Source organism: Trachurus trachurus, assembly GCF_905171665.1.
Source record: "Trachurus trachurus genome assembly, chromosome: 9".
In the NCBI taxonomy this organism is placed as follows: Eukaryota; Metazoa; Chordata; class Actinopteri; order Carangiformes; family Carangidae; genus Trachurus; species Trachurus trachurus.
Genome location: NC_139895.1, coordinates 9,140,496 through 9,158,008, shown reverse-complemented (window position 1 = coordinate 9,158,008; position 17,513 = coordinate 9,140,496). Strand labels below are relative to the sequence as shown.

The 17,513-nt window shown below is 40.4% G+C and overlaps 1 protein-coding gene across 1 annotated transcript in view; it reads left to right on the top strand.

Annotated features, from left to right (window-relative positions):
• Positions 1–17,513, top strand: part of ppil2 (peptidylprolyl isomerase (cyclophilin)-like 2) — a 45,074-nt gene that overhangs the window by 6,330 nt on the left and 21,231 nt on the right. Inside the window, exons 11-12 of the mRNA XM_083979518.1 lie at positions 6,595–6,670; positions 9,961–10,067. Of these exons, the coding sequence (XP_083835644.1) occupies positions 6,595–6,670; positions 9,961–10,067 (183 nt within the window). The remainder of the gene's footprint in view (positions 1–6,594; positions 6,671–9,960; positions 10,068–17,513) is intronic.

Sequence of the window (17,513 nt, the reverse complement as noted above, 5' to 3'; positions counted from 1 at the left end):
TGGTAAAAACACGAGCTACGGGTTACCTGGAACGCTACCAAGTCGTAGTTGTGACTTGAAGCTGTAACTTACGGTTTCAAAAGCCTGCCTTGAACGCAGCATTAGCCGAAACGGCCGTGAAGCTGATATCTGCTTTAAATGTGCTTAAAGTTAATAAATCAGCCCACAGATAAGTGGTAATGAATGAATAATCGAGCCTCAAGCTTTCTGAAATATTAATGAAGCTGATGGATGACGGCACAAAGTTGGTCCTGGATGTGAGTGACTCGTATCATACGGCCTGAAAGTAGACAGATGTGTTGGTTCTGTAGTGTTTGTGTTTTTGTGTGTATCAAAGGCTGTTTGTAGTTTGTCATTGATGCTTCTAAACATTTCCTACTCCATTGAGTTTTGTTGTTTTGTCTAGATTAGGGGTGTCAAACATGCGGCTCGTGGGCCAAAACCGGCCCGCCAGAGGGTTGAAAATAACATAGAAGACAGAAGAGGTACAATATTGTTGAAACCGCACATCGATTTCTCAAGAAACTTCAGGTTGTTTATAATGTTTTGTAGAGGGATAGTTCATTAACTGTGTTTCAAAGGAGGTTAAATCGAAAGCAACTGGACTTAGTTATTTGTCTAGGAAGACGTTTCACCTCTCATCCAAGAGGCTTCATCAGTTCATGTAGCATCTGACCAGGCTGGGACTGGTCCAACTATCTGGTGTGGAGACTCAGTCAGTACGTTTACATGCAGAGCTTAATCGAGCTATGCTCAAAATTCGATTTTGGCGTCAAGTTGGACTTCTGTCCTTGTCTCAATATACATGCAACTGAAAAAAACGAATAACTGACAGGGTCCGCCCCCTCATGCGGCGTCACCCATCGTTTAATACGCCGCCTGTCCTGTTGACTTTTCTGTCACCTCGTAAAAAACTGAATATAAACAACTTAGTAAGCTTAATAATACATTCTCAACTGCAGTTCCCGACCAGACGCGTCAGTCTGGGCTGGATGCGCGCTGAGAATAGGATACGGGCTTCCTTTTTCCTCTCTCTCTCTCCCTCTCTCTCTCTTTTTTTTAATAAAACACTCTTGCTGGTTGCGCTGTGTGAAATGCATTGAATCTGCGCTGATGTTGGGTTTTTTTCTTTACTTTGCCGGGTTCGGGCGGCTTCTCTGCTCCACTTGGTGCCGTCTCTACTGTTGTGGAACATGCGCACATGCATTGTCCAGTTATACTCTGATTAAGGTGTATACATGACGGAGAAAATCGAATTCCAATCGCATTATCTGGGTGTCCTAATCGGAGTTCTCAACTCCGATTTCAGTCGGACTAAGGTGTTTACATGCACTTCAGTTGTCCAGTTATAGTCGGATTAAGGCAATAATTCGTTTTTTTTCAAGTGTCATGTAAACGTACTGACTATTTAACCTCTTGTGTGGGCGTTCACAAGGGTGATGATGTCACTGGTTCCCTTTTGTGCTCCAAGTGCCAACGACAGTCGTTGGAGTGACTGTCGTTTAAATGACTGTCTTTGATGGAAAGTTGGTTTCGACTTTGTTAGTGCCTTATGTTGTTATAACGACAGTCGTTGGAGTCACTTGCCACTTGTGAACAGTGGTTGTTCTTTGAGGCTAGATTGTTGAATCTTCTGGGAAGGGATGAAAGGGCAGCATTGTAAATTGGAGATAGGTGGTGTGTCTGAGGCCACCTCCCCTGTTGAGGGATGGTTTCTCTACTTTTACATAGATGGCTTCTTTAACTCCTCTTTCAAACCATCTGTCCTCTCTGTCAAGGATTTGGACATTGCTGTCCTCAAAGGAGTGGGCTTTCTCCTTGAGATGTAAATGGACAGCAGAGTCCAGGCCTGAGGAGTTAGCTCTCCTGTGTCATAGAGAAAGCTTGCTTCATTAACTGTGAACATCTTATTAACGTACTTGTTCTTCTTTGCACTAAAACAAAGGGAAACATTTAGAGTTCTCGTTATTTATAGGTTATTATGCTGATATTTTACTGCTCCGGCCCACTTGAGATCAAATTGCGCTGCATGTGGCTCCTGAACTAAAATGAGTATGACACCCCTGGTCTAGTTAAAGGAGTGTTTTTTTTTAGTGTGTGTGTGTGTGTTGAAAAATCCATCCCAAACCACCAGACCTACGTCACATCTCTGGGTAAAGATCAGTCCTTCACAGCGTCTGGCAGCGGGCGGCAACACAGATATTATGGAAACACGCTCTCTGCTTCCATTGCTGCCACAAAAGTCTGCCAAATTACATAAACGTGTTGCACAGTCTGATGGTTTCTGTTAAGAGGATTAAGGTGGTCGACGTTACTCGAAGCACAGAAACCAGCTCTGTGTTTGTGTTTTTCACCAGGAAGAAGCAGAGCAAGAGATCTAAGGTGTAGCAGAGGTTTACAGGTGTGATTGTTGTTGTTGTTGTGTGCAGGGATTTGAACGACCAGTGCAGATGTTAGAGTCGGTGGTTTCCATGAATGATGCTTGTGTAATTATCGGAGTACAAAACAACAAAAACGTCACACACTCTAATATTTCGTTGGACCGCCTTTAGCTTTGATTACAGCACGCATTCACTGTGGCATCGTTTCGATAAGCTTCTGCAATGTCACAACAATCTTGGTTTTTTTTTACGATTTGATGTCACCAAATGTTTATTAGGTGGTCGTCGATCTCGATCATTCAGGATTTCTTTTCCTGACCACATTTCTTCCTTGAAGATGATGGTTCCCCACTATCCTCCCAGTTTTTTATTTTATATATTTTGGGGGGCTTTTTTGCCTTTAAAGGTCCAGTGTGTTAAGTGAGGGGAAAACAGTGACATCCAGCATTCCGATTATATTATTTATCTGTTAATTATAATTCTATAATTATTAATTACTATTCTATTCTATAATTCTATTGTTTATTGATGGTGAAACTCTTGAAACGTGCTCTCTGGTTGGCTGGATTTTCCAATCCGTAGAAACATGGCAGCGCAAGATGGCGACACTCTCTAAGCAAGACCCTTGCTATATGTATAATATAAAAGAAGAATTATAAGGCTATGAAAACCAAACAGATTTTATTTTATAGCGATAATACACTTTATTCATTGGTAGTATATTCAGATTTTGCCAATAAACCTTGACAAATATTACACACTGGACCGGGAATCGATACAGGGGCGCCCTCTTTACCAACTGAGCTAAACAACGCCCCTAACCTTCCAGTTTGTAATAATGCGTTGGACAGTTCTTAACCCTATTTTAGTCGTCTCATCTCAGTAATCTATCTCCTTAGATGTTTTATTTACTTGATGCCAATAATTTCTGAAACAGATGTTTGTTTATGTCATTGTTTAAGAAATGAGAAGCTCCTGACTGCATCAGTTAGGGTTAAATAACTTGTTGCCAGCTGAAACATTATCCTCCATGTAGTAATTAGGCTTTTTTTTGGGACGGACAGTGTATTTGCTGTAGGATGTTGCATCCTGGTGGAGAAGGTTGGAGTTGAGCTGCTCGTCCTCAAACGACCTGCGATGGGGATGAAGCCTGACTCACTCTAAACGTCGGTGTCACCTCAGGTCTCGATACTTTATTTTATTTCATTTTATTTTATTTATTCATTTAAACGCCAGAGCTTCTTCTCCTCCTCCTCAGTCTCCATCTCTCCATCTATCTCGAGTTCACAGTTGAGGTGACGCTCTGACAGCGTCTGAACGAACAGGGGTTTGGGGGGGTGGAGGGGTGGAGGGGGGGTAATATAGGTCAGACGGAGCACACAAGGTAAAGTCTGTGCTTTCATGCGTCTTCACGAGAACTAGAGCAGAAGAAAGCCGAACCAGGGCCGTCGAGCTTTCATGAAATCCACTTTCATTTTCTCCGCTTTTCATCTTCACTCAGTAGTTGTTGTTCTCTTGATTTTAACTGACTAACCAACCAACCAACCTCCTCCTCCTCCAGCTCCGCCGCTCTGTTTGTGGTGTACGGCGCCGCTGTAATTTAAGCTTAAACAGCCTCAAAGCGTCTCTAATGTACCTTAATTATGAGATGGTGGAAATCTCTCTAAGCTGAGGTGCGGAGCGGAGCGGTGAGGTGGGAGGTGAGGTGAGGTAGAGGGGAGGGAGGGGGGCTGTGCTCTTAATCATACAGGAGCTGCAGAGGCTTTAATTAAGCCTGTTTGCACTTGATGTACCACCCGGTTCAAAACGAGGAGAGCAGAGTGGATGAAGCGAAGTGAAGACGATTGTTCTGCGACTGGAGTGTAAAAGGGAAAAAAAACAAAAGGGCAGGTTCAGCCCATCGTCTCCTTTTTTACGGACAAAAATACACAAATTAGAGCAGGAAATGATTATTATTTTTTATTATCTCCAACAAACTCACCTGTCACATGTTCAAAACCAGTCATAAAAAAATCTGCAAATGTTCATATTTTATAAGAAGCTAGAATAGAAAAATAGAGTCTGCACACTAGAGGCCCAAACCTTCACATGCTTTGATATTCATTCAATATTCGGGAGCATATTCTAGTGTGCAGACTCTATTTTTCTATTTTTGATTCTCTCCTCACTGTGGTCCAGCTTGCACCTAGTTTCAGTTGTTTGTAGGATGTGTGTGTCCTTTGATTGTCTCATATTTAAGAAGTTGAAATCAACATTTGACCCTTTAAAAAAAAAATATATATATAATTAAAGTTCCTTTCTTCAACTGATAGATCAAACGACTCAACCTGGTGCTAACACAGACTCTTTATTCTACTTGAAAGAGCATTAGATTTTTAAATTATTAAGGTGTTTTTTGCGTTTTGAGAGAGACATAGGAGAATAACATCGAAAAAGATCGCCTCGGTCGAGAGTCGAACGGGCGATCAGCGCTTCAGGCATATGCCGACATGGGACACGTGGTCTCTAACCACCATTCGACCACTGAGCACCACGGAGCGTTAGGTCATTGAACGCTATGAAAGATGGACATACTGTAGATGTATCACCATATACAACAGCTTAGTTTGTGCTTAGTTCAGGGACCTCATGGTGATAACACAACTCCACCCACTGATGAAGCTCATAAAATGAGGTTCAAAAGCTCTGGAGAATAGTAAGGGTTAAGTGTGGACCCCTTTAGTTTGTTTTGTGGGACTGTGAAACAACACTGATAAAATTAATAGCAACATAAAACCACTTCAGAACGATCTGTTAAATGTGTTTGAAGGATTTAACAAACACAGTAAACACTCACATCAACTGTCAAAGGAGCAATTAAAGACGTGTTAAAAAAAAACACACACATTCACACAACAAAAGATCTGTGTTTTGTTTCCAAAAATATCTTAATTTGCCTTTTCAACACTCATAAATAAAAAAAAACAAACAGTGGCCGCATGAATTACAGTGCCAGTTTCGGTCACATTACAGAGAAGTGACACACAATATTAATGATTATGATAATCATACATTTTATTTATCTGCACCAAAAAACAATCAATAAAGTGAAGAGAAAGAGAGAAATAAAGTAAATGATGAAAAAAAATGGTAATATTACGTTTTTAAAAAAAATCAATTTCTCATCATCACTCATCACTCTGTTCAATTTAATATTGGTTGTTTTTTCTACCAGTGCATTTAAAGGGATAGTTCAACATTTTGGCAAATTGGCCCATTGCCATAATCCCTAAAGTCATAGCAGTAGGTTCGTTTCCTTTTTTTGTCGGTGCAAGCTATTTTTAGCTACGGTGGCTCATGGGATTTCTTGGTTTCCCTCATCTAACTCATCAAATACACAATCCAACAACTCCAAAACTCTCTGGTGGACAAGTTGTGACCTGCATATTCACCACGCTATGAGATAATAACAGATGCGCGTTCCCGCCCTGACCATCCTCTCCATGCCGAGTTTGAGCTCCTTCCCTCTGGCAGGAGATTTAGATTGCCAAAAGCCAAATCAAATAGACTGAAAAACTCATTCATAACACAAGCCATTACCCAACTTAATTCAAATTCTTAACAGTCATGATACACCCCACTTACTTATCTATTTATTTATTTACTTACTTATTTATTTTCGATTGTATGGAACAGCTATGTTCTGTGTTTTTTTTTTTACCTTTCTGCAACATGAATTTCCCCTAGGGGACAATAAAGGTGAAGTTGAAGTCTGGGACAGTTTTTCATCAAGCAGTCTCTGCATTACCTCTAAAACAACTCTGTCTGGTAACGTTCTGTTATTATCTCATAGCGTGGTGAATGTGCAGGTCACAACTTGTCCACCAGAGCGTTCTGGAGTTGTTGGATTGTGTATTTGATGTGTTTGATGAGGGAAACCAAGAAATCCCATGAGCCTCCGTAGCGTAGCTCTGAGCAGCTCACGGCTCTGCTCCGCCTTTCTAAAAAATAGCTTGCACTGACAAATAAAGGTAACGAACCTACTGCTATGACTATATAGGGATTATGGCAATGGACCAATTTGCCAAAATGTTGAACTATCCCTTTAAAGATCAATAATCTCCAGTATCGGTTTGTGCCATCTATCAGTCGCAGGTTGTCAATCAGGTTCAGTTGTCTATAACTTCCTGTTCCTGTGTCTTCTCTCTCCCTCTCTCTCTCTCTCTGTCATCAGGCTCACTACTCCACAGGCCGAGTCTCCGCCTCCTTCACGTCCACGGCGATGACCCCGGCAACGACACACGAAGCAGGCGAGTGAACGTCTCACACTCAACCTCACAGTCAATAAAAAAACAAATAAAACAACATCTGTCGATTCCCAGCGGAAAGAGAAACACGTCCACCTCCCACTTCTTTGTTTTCTTTAATCTTTATTTATCCGGGGACGTTTACAGAGTCGAGTTCAGTTGAGTTGATCTGCTCAGTTGGACCTATCTATCTATCTATCTATCTATCTATCTATCTATCTATCTATCTATCTATCTATCTATCTATCTATCTATCTATCTATCTATCTATCTATCTATCTATCTATCTATCTATCTATCGATCTATCTATCGATCTATCGATCTATCTATCGATCTATCGATCTATCTATCTATCGATCTACTCTCTCTTCTTTCTTTCTTTCTTTCTATCATCTACGTATCTGTCCTGTCTTTTCTTTCTTGTATCTGTCCGTAGCTTTTATCCATCTGTCATTTTCTTTTAATCTGACCTTTTCTTTCTTTCAACCTGTTGTTTTCTTCTTTCTTTCATCTATGCTTTTCTGTCTGTCTATCTATCTCTTCTTTCTTTCTTTCTTTCTTTCTTTCTTTCTTTCTTTCTTTCTATCATATATCTTTCTTGTATCTGTCCGTATCTTTTATCCATCTGTCATCTGTTTTTTTAATCTGACCTTTTCTTTGTTTGTTTTCTTCTTTCTTTCATCTATGCTTTTCTGTCTGCCTGTCTTATCACTTTTTATATCTTATATCTATCAATCCATCTATCTCTCGGTTCTTTCTTTCCTTCTTTTTTTCTATCTATCACCTCTCTGTCCTGTCTTTCTATCTCTTTCTCTCCTACTTTCTTGTACGTATGTATGTTTCTTGTACATTTCTGTCCTTTTCTTTCTTTCAACCTGTTGTTTTCTTCTCTCTCTCTCTCTCTCTCTCTCTCTCTCTCTCTCTCTCTCCCTCTCTCTCAGTGACTATTCTATCTATCTATCTATCTATCTATCTACTTTCTTTCTATCATCTACGTATCTGTCCTGTCTTTTCTTTCTTTCTTGTGTCTGTCTGTATCTTTTATCCATCTGTCATTTTCTTTTAATCTGACCTTTTCTTTCTTTCAACCTGTTGTTTTCTTCTTTCTTTTGTCTATGTTTTTCTGTCTTTCTGTCTATCTATCTCTCTTCTTTCTTTCTTTCTTTCTTTCTTTCTTCCTTCCTTTCTTTCTTTCTTTCTTTCTTTCTTTCTTTCTTTCTTTCTTTCTTTCTTTCTTTCTTTCTTTCTTTCTTTCTATCATCTATCTTTCTTGTATCTGTCCGTATCTTTTATCCATCTGTTATCTGTTTCTTTTAATCTGACCTTTTCTTTCTTTCAACCTGTTGTTTTCTTCTTTCTTTTGTCTATGTTTTTCTGTCTGTCTGTCTATCTATCTCTCTTCTTTCTTTCCTTCTTTCTTTCTTTCTTTCTTTCTTTCTTTCTTTCTTTCTTTCTTTCTTTCTTTCTTTCTTTCTTTCTTTCTTATCATATATCTTTCTTGTATCTGTCCGTATCTTTTATCCATCTGTCATCTGTTTTTTTAATCTGACCTTTTCTTTCTTTGTTTTCTTCTTTCTTTCATCTATGCTTTTCTGTCTGCCTGTCTTATCACTTTTTTTATCTTATATCTATCAATCCATCTATCTCTCTGTTCTTTCTTTCCTTCTTTCTTTCTATCTATCACTTCTCTGTCCTGTCTTTCTATCTCTTTCTCTCTTACTTTCTTGTACAGCGGGGAAAATAAGTATTGAACGCGTCAACATTTTTCTCAGAAAATATATTTCTAATAGAGCTATTGACATGAAATTTTCACCAGATGTTGGCATCAACCCAAGTAATGCATACATACAAAGAAATCCGAACATTAATGTCCATAAATTAAGTTATGTGTAATAAAGTGAAATGACACAGGGAATAAGTATTGAACACATGAAGAAAATGAGGGGCAAAAAGGTATGGAAAGCCAAGAAAACAGCTGGAGTTTGTCAGTATTTAGAATGTAATCCTGTCTCCTATCAGTACAAAGTAATATCTGCTGGTTTAGTCCTGATTGATGCCTTTTAAAAAGGTTTCTCACCACCAAGGTGTCAGACAATAAGAATTGCATGGTGGGCAATGGCAAAGGGCTGTCTAAGAGCTGTCTAAAGACCTACGCAGCCAAAGATTTCAAACAGAAGAGTCAAAACAATAATCAGAAGGGTTCCCTAACAGTCCAGGACACTGGTGGAGAGCTTCAGACAGACCTGGGATCAGCAGGTACAGTTGTTTCAGAGAAAACAATAAGTAATGCACTCAACCATCATGGCCTCCATGCACACACACCATGCAAGCCATGGCAGTTGAGTGCATTACTTATTGTTTTCTCTGAAACAACTGTACCTGCTGATCCCAGGTCTGTCTGAAGCTCTCCACCAGTGTCCTGGACTGTTAGGGAACCCTTCTGATTATTGTTTTGACTCCTGTTTTGCAATAGTAAGGTTGTGTAGGTCTTTAGACAGCTCTTAGACAGCTCTTTGCCATTGCCCACCATGCAATTCTTATTGTCTGACACCTTGGTGGTGAGAAACCTTTTTAAAAGGCATCAATCAGGACTAAACCAGCAGATATTACTTTGCACTGATAGGAGACAGGATTACATTCTAAATACTGACAAACTCCAGCTGTTTTCTTGGCTTTCCATACCTTTTTGCCCCTCCTTTTCTTCATGTGTTCAATACTTATTCCCTGTGTCATTTCACTTTATTAGACATAACTTAATTTATGGACATTAATGTTCGGATTTCTTTGTATGTATGCATTACTTGGGTTGATGCCAACATCTGGTGAAAATTTCATGTCAATAGCTCTATTAGAAATATATTTTCTGAGAAAAATGTTGACGCGTTCAATACTTATTTTCCCCGCTGTATGTATGTATGTTTCTTGTACATTTCTGTCCTTTTCTTTCTTTCAACCTGTTGTTTTCTCTCCCTCTCCCTCTCCCTCTCCCTCTCTCAGTGATATTATAAAAGCAGTTTTACAGCTCTTGTATAAATCTGATGAGCTGAAGAAGCTCTGAGGGTTTTTAAAGGTCACACTTCTCACCTGCTGCAGCGTCAAGCTGAGACTCATAAACACTCAATAAAATCTTAAGATTGTTTTTCTCAAAATAACAAACCCCCCCTCTCCCCCCATCCTTTCCGTCTGTCTGTCTGTCTGTCTGTTTTCTTTTCTTTCTTTTTTCCTCAGTCACAGTTTCTCATCTACCAAACCACTTCCCAGTAACTGAGTTAGTGTTTTCTCTTCGTTACAGACGCCATCGCAGACGACACCGTGCGTTACCAGTACGTGAAGAAGAAAGGCTACGTCCGTCTGCACACGAACAAAGGCGACATAAATCTGGAGTTGCACTGTGATAAGGTAACACACACACACACACACACACACACACACACACACACACACACACACACAATATAAACCCATTAGCCTGGTGGTCAAATATGGTCACAATAATGTTTAAAAGAATAGTTCACCCAAAATTCAAATTGCACTCATGATCTCCTCCCCCTCATGTTGACTAAGGGCTGGGAGAAGTTTCAGAGTCCTCCGTGGCTTCTCTGAGTTACAGGGGGTCTCGGCGTAGCAGTGCACGTCCATATGACGGTTGCAAATGGATACCAACTGTCTTCGTAACAAAAAGACACACCAAAAAACATCCAAATACCTCCATGCGCGATTTGCGCCGGCGTCAGTAATCGCACTGACGCTGGCGCAAATCTCGCGAGATTTGGACGGACCAGGAAAGAGGAGCTTCGAGAAGCTTCGAGTAGCTTCCGCTGCAAACAAGCTTGAAATATAGACTTATTTAATTTTTTTCGGAACAATTTCGCATTTCGGGGCTTCAATACAAGACGGACATTACATACGAGCAGCATGGAGGTATTTGGATGTTTTTTGGTGTGTCTTTTTGTTACGAAGACAGTTGGTATCCATTTGTAACCGTTATATGGACATGCACTGCTACGCCGAGACCCCCGGTAACTCAGAGAAGCCACGGAGGACTCTGAAACTTCTCCCAGCCCTTAGTAGTCGACATGAGGGTGAGTAGATAATGAGTGAAATTTCAATTTTGAGTGAACTATTCCTTTAAAAGTACACAAACCTAAAAGCAAGCTGTGATGTAACTTCCCTCAGCTGAATGCGACACGATTGTAGTTATAAGAGACCAGTTTTTTTATTTCGTTTTTTTTCCACCGGAGCGCTTTATCTTGAATTTGACCTTCTCTTGAGCTAATTTAATTTCTTCATTTACCGGTGACGAATAAACCAGACGATGGTAGGAGGCTGCGCGTCACTCAGGAAAATCAAAAGTCAGTCAAAAGAGAGGCTATGTCAAGACGGTTTTTGTTTTGTTTAGTTTTGGGTTTTTTTTTTTTTTGTATTTTACTCTTTATTGGTTTCTTGTGTTGACAGATACACATCATACATTCATACACAAAATACCCAACACCGAAACTTCTCCATGTGAAATCGGAAACATATCTCCACACATCCCTGAATTGCAACAAAAATAAAATAGTTTGTGACTGTTGATATGATAATGTGAGCTTCAGTTACACACATTACGGTCACCATACAGTTGATGTGCATATCACATATTGAGTGTATACAGGACTGTCTCAGAAAATTAGAATATTGTGATAAAGTCCTTTATTTTCTGTAATGCAACTAAAAACATGAAAATGTCATACATTCTGGATTCATTACACATCAACTGAAATATTGCAAGCCTTTTATTATTTTAATATTGCTGATTATGGCATACAGCTTAAGAAAACTCAAAAATCCTATCTAAAAAAATTAGAATATTTCCTCAGACCAAGTAAAAAAAAAGATTTATAACAGCAAAACAAAATCAAACATTTGAAAATGTCAATTAATGCACTCAGTACTTGGTTGGGAATCCTTTTGTACGGATTACTGCATCAATGCGGCGTGGCATGGAGGCCATCAGCCTGTGACATTGCTGAGGTGTTATGGATGCCCAGGATGCTTCAATAGCGGCCTTTAGCTCATTTGCATTATTGGGTCTGGTGTCTTTCAGCTTCTTCTTCACAATACCCCACATATTCTCTATAGGGTTCAGGTCAGGGGAGTTGGCAGGCCAATCGAGGACAGTAATGCCATGGTCAGTACACCAGTTACTGGTGGTTTTGGCACTGTGGGCAGGTGCCAGATCATGCTGGAAAATGAAATCATCATCTCCATAGAGCTTTTCAACAGATGGAAGCATGTAGTGCTCTAAAATCTCGTGGTACACAGCTGCATTGACTCTGGACTTGATGAAACACAGCGGACCAACACCAGCAGCTGACATGGCTCCCCAAACCATTGGGGTGTACTGACCATGGCATTACTGTCCTCGATTGGCCTGCCAACTCCCCTGACCTGAACCCTATAGAGAATATGTGGGGTATTGTGAAGAAGAAGCTGAAAGACACCAGACCCAATAATGCAAATGAGCTAAAGGCCGCTATTGAAGCATCCTGGGCATCCATAACACCTCAGCAATGTCACAGGCTGATGGCCTCCATGCCACGCCGCATTGATGCAGTAATCCGTGCAAAAGGATTCCCAACCAAGTACTGAGTGCATTAATTGACATTTTCAAATGTTTGATTTTGTTTTGCTGTTATAAATCTTTTTTTTTTACTTGGTCTGAGGAAATATTCTAATTTTTTTAGATAGGATTTTTGAGTTTTCTTAAGCTGTATGCCATAGTCAGCAATATTAAAATAATAAAAGGCTTGCAATATTTCAGTTGATGTGTAATGAATCCAGAATGTATGACATTTTCATGTTTTTAGTTGCATTACAGAAAATAAAGGACTTTATCACAATATTCTAATTTTCAGAGACAGTCCTGTATATGAGGGTGACCATATTTTCATTTCCAAAAAAGAGGACAGTCAACCGGGGGGGTAACAGGTAGGCTAGATCACAGACACAGAGCCAGCCCAAGGGCGCCATGGCCCCCAAGAGCAGTAAACTTTCAGTGTAATTTCTGTCGATCCCTTGAGAAATCCTGTGTATTTACAAAAACCCTTAATTGTTGTGGTTGTACTTTAAAGTTGTTGTTTCACATTGGTGTTGCAGTTTGTTTAAAACCAAAAAGAAACAGCAAATGCATTGTCTATTGGTTTATTTTGTTACTTTTAGGCCAATATGACATTTAGTACTAGGCCTGTATCACTTTGAATAGTAAGTGTAAATCAACCCCAGGCTGCACTTTTGGCTGAATTTGATATCATTTCAGATTAAAAACCATAGATGGCTAAAAACCTTCCAGACTGGTAAAGCTACACTTGCGCTTCGGCATTTTGTGAGCAGAGGCAACGCTGCTCCGACGTCTTCTCCCTCTGTATGAGCGCGTCGCAGAGCCGCACATACAGAGGCACTGAGGCAGCCTCTCGGGAATTACGTCAGAGACGCAACAAAATACCAAGAGTATTCTGTGCAAAATGCCAGTCAAGTAGGTTTAATGGTCCCATGAAAAACATTGAAAACCGGACATTTTCATGAATTTATAAAACCTACCCGGACGCCACGGACAGGATGTAAAAAGTGGACATGTCCGGGTAAAAAAGGATGTTTGGTCACTCTAGTATATATGGTTTAACATGACAGATTCATCCTCTGTTGGAATAAAACACAGGGAAAATGTAAGAAGAAGAAGAAAGCACAGAGGAGCTGATTATCGAAAAAACAAAACAAAACACAAAAAGTAAACACCAAGAGATTAGTAACTCTAATACAAATATAGAAACTATAAATGAGGCCAGAGGCTGTGATTCAGACTTGGCTGAGTGAATAATTTGCTGGTCCGAGCTTCTCCGTTAGATAACGTCGGTCGTCATGTTTGGAGGCTTCGCCCGAGCAGGTGGTTGAATCTTCCAAAACAAAACAACACAAAAAAGATCTGCAGAGTCTGTCCCTCGCGTTGCCAAGTTTACATCTCCAAAAAACAACAAAAAAAGTGTGTTTCTTGTGTATGTGCTTGTGTGTGTGTGTGTGCTTGTGAGTGTGTGTGTGTGTGCCTTCGTTGTGTTTTTAAGGTTAGACGTGGCGCTCCAGAGACACAGCGTGAGTTCCAGGAACGCATTTCTGCCCTGGTAACCGGGCGCTCGGTGTGCTTGGCTTTCATTGGCCCGCGAGCCGTCGAATCAGAATAATAAGGAGGGGAAGTGGCAGCGGTTAGACAACCTGCCCTCTGTGCCCCACATCCTCCTCCTCCTCCTCCTCCTCCTCCTCCTCCTCCTCCTCCCCACCTTCCTCCCCAGTGGTTTTCACACAGGATTGCAGCTCTATTCGTGGCCTGCTGTTTATGAATTAATGAGCGCCGCTTCACTGTCACATACACTCTCAGTCACACAAACCCAGAGCCTCCCTCCTCCTCCTCCTCCTCCTCCTCCTCCTCCTCCTCCTCCTCCTCCTCCTCCTCTTCCTCCTCCCATCATATAAAGTGCCCATTTGCTCGTCACCCCGGCTGTGGATGTCTCAGGCCGCCCGCCCGCCCGCCCGCCTCTCTGCCCTCGTTGTCCCCGACTTGGCAGAGGAGATGTGAGGGGGCAGATGTTGGAGATCAGATGACACAGCCTGTACCTTAGTCACACATAATGTGGAGGAAGGTCCGGCTTTATTATAGTCGAGAGCGCAGAGTAAACGGGCTTCACCTCAGTGGGATAAAAAAAAAAAAGTAAAAACTGTATGACGGTGTTATGACTAAGATTTATATTTAGAAACAGGCAAATCCAAATATTTTAATTACCTCTTTGGCTTTGTGTTTAGTTAGAAATTAAAGCAACGGATAAATGAGAATAGAAATGTTATTGTTCAGATGCTCTAATGGTGGATTTAGGTGAGAAGAATGAAACATTAAATGGGTGCAACAGTAATTATAAGAGGAGGCACATTAAAAATGTTTCCGTTAAAAATACATTTTTATGTTTTCACATCAGTGGAATTATTTTTAGTTTAAGTCCCTGGTCTGTGCTGGGAAAACCTTGTAAAACAGAGGAGCCTGTAAGCAGCAAGTAATGTGAACTGGGACTTTTTTTCTTTCTTTTTGCATCAGCAAACATTGTTTCCACACTGACATCACTGATTACCGACATTTTTAGGCACCTAGGCATGTTCCTAAATTGGATTGCATTTTAAACATTCCCAGGCTCAAACACACACAAACACAGACAAACATAGAAACACACAGGCACACACACACAAAAGCTTGCATGCAGACACGCTAAATTAACAGTCATTACAGGGCGGCAGCAGCAGCAGTAAGAGGAAGGCTCAGTGTTTCAGATAAAGATCTCTGACGTGAAAGTCTCAAAAGGATTAAGATCAAAGTGTGATGTGGCAAAAAAAAAATGCAACAAGAAAAGACTCGACTGCATCTGCTGCGTCTCGACCTGTTGTGCATTTCATTCAGGCAGGTACTAGCTATCTGTAGTTATAGTTTGTTGTCAGACATCAGATCAGATGTTTAAATTCAAAGCCTCCATATGCAAATTAACATGAGATACATGCACTAATAAATAAAACATGAAATAATTATATATAAAAACCTCTTGGAAAGTGGAACATATTTAATATACTGGCTTGTATCACCAATATAGATGTGAATTGTCAAGTATATATGCCTAATATTGCCATATAAGTACATGTTAATCACAAAGCCGGTCAGTTCAAATGTATGAAACCACTTTTCCAGAGCATGAAGAGAAACATCTGTTTAAAATTTGCGAGAAAAACATATAAATATATCAAACAATTATTGTTATGTGTATGTCAACATATTAAAGATGTAAATTAAAGCAACATATAGGCTTCAAATTCATTGTAGACATTTTGACTTCATAGATGTGGTGATAGGCGGTATTCTGGAGGCAAACCTGAATGTAGTTCATCTTCACTAATTCATGACCTTATCTTGACCAATGTCTTTGGTCACATGACCCAGCATTGTCCCATTTTACATGAAGGAATTCATGTCATGGACATTATAAGATTTAGTGGTACAAATCTATCTCACTGTAGCAATAACTTTTAAAAATAACATCATTTTCTGACCAGAATATACCTTCATATGAGTTATATAATCAAGTAGATAGAACTTTATTAGCTAACATTTTGTGATGACTAATAAATCCCCTTATAAATCCCACTTATATTTTACTAACATTTATTTAACAATTAATTAATTAACATTAATCATCATATTCTACAAATCTGGGAAGTATAATGGATGGAGAAGAGTCAGAGCGTTGAACCCTGACACTAAAACGAAGACGTAAGGAAAAAACGAGCCCAGTGGAGCTGAGAAGAACCCGTCGCACTGCGAACGGCCCATGAATAGAAATAGTTGAGTTTTTTGTTTTTTGTTTCACGAAAGCATCTGTTGATTCTTGGAAACCACCGGCCATTGTTGCCAAAGGGGGGAAAAAGTGGAGTTTCTCACACAAGTGTAGACACTCATAACATCCTCCAAAACAAACACACACGGGAGCGTTCCTCACGGCTGTTGATGTTAATAACAGTGGACCAGACCAGTGTCAGCGTCGAAGCTCCGCCTCCGGCTACAGAGAGAGGGATTATTATAATAATAATAATTTTAAAAAAACGTGTCATTTCAGAGCGTTAGTCAAAATTATCTGCCTTGAGTTGGTTTTTTATAATGATTTACAAGATGCCTAATGGTTTTTATGAGCCAGGAAAAACCCAGATGTCTGTGTGTTTTTTGTTTTTTTCTGCAGCACTCGAGCTGAGCCTGGCTCGCAGCTATAGAGATACATGAGAGCGCCTCAGGCTGCAGCTGAACTCCACTTCATCTCAGACTTATGTGCATAACAAACACTTTCCCAACAGGTCACACAGAGTTGCGTGACTCTCATCTTTTGTGTACAGTCGAATGCAAATCCTCCTCCTCGTGCAACCATCAGTCACGTCCGCCTGGAAGTTTTCAAAACGTGACCGACCTGCTGTATCTGCAGGTCGGCAACCGTATGCAAATAAGATGGAAGTCAAATGGCAAGGTCAAGAATTAGTGAAGGTGAACTACAAATGAGCGTTTACTGTAGCTGGCGGGTTATAATTGATGTCCTTTAACGAGGCTCTTCATCACCGGGCGCGTGCAGCTGTTTTTAATTTTTTGTCGTCTACTGTAAATTACGAGAGAGGAATAAACCCGCAGGTTTAATCGGGCGTGAAGAGATGTGTGTGATATTAACACCTCCAGCCATCAAGTGGCCTTGTTTACCCAGCAATTTATCTCTCTGTGGTGTGTTTGAAAGCAGCGGTGGAAAAAAAAAAAACAATCATGGTAAATTTATCAAGGTGCCTCCATCTCTCCTCGGCGCCGAGGGGCCCGCCGCCGCCGAGGAGAGATCTGATTGAGGATTTTATTCAACAATGATTGGGGAGTTTTGTTTTTTGTTTTTTTATTATGAATAATGTGCCAGGTGCTACAGGTGTGAGTGTGTTACAAGTCTCAAGAGCTCAGAATAAGAACTGAACAGAAAGCAATGTGATATATTAAAGGGATAGTTCAACATTTTGGCAAACTGGCCCATTGCCATAATCCCTATAGTCATAGCAGTAGGTTCGTTACCTTTAATTGTTGGTGCAAGCTGTTTTTTAGAACAGCGGAGCAGAGCCGTGAGCTGCTCAGAGCTACGCTACGGAAGCTCATGGGATTTCTTGGTTTCCCTCATCAAACTCATGAAATACGCAATCCAACAACTCCAAAACGTTCTGGTGGACAAGTTGTGACCTGCACATTCACCACGCTATGAGATAATGATG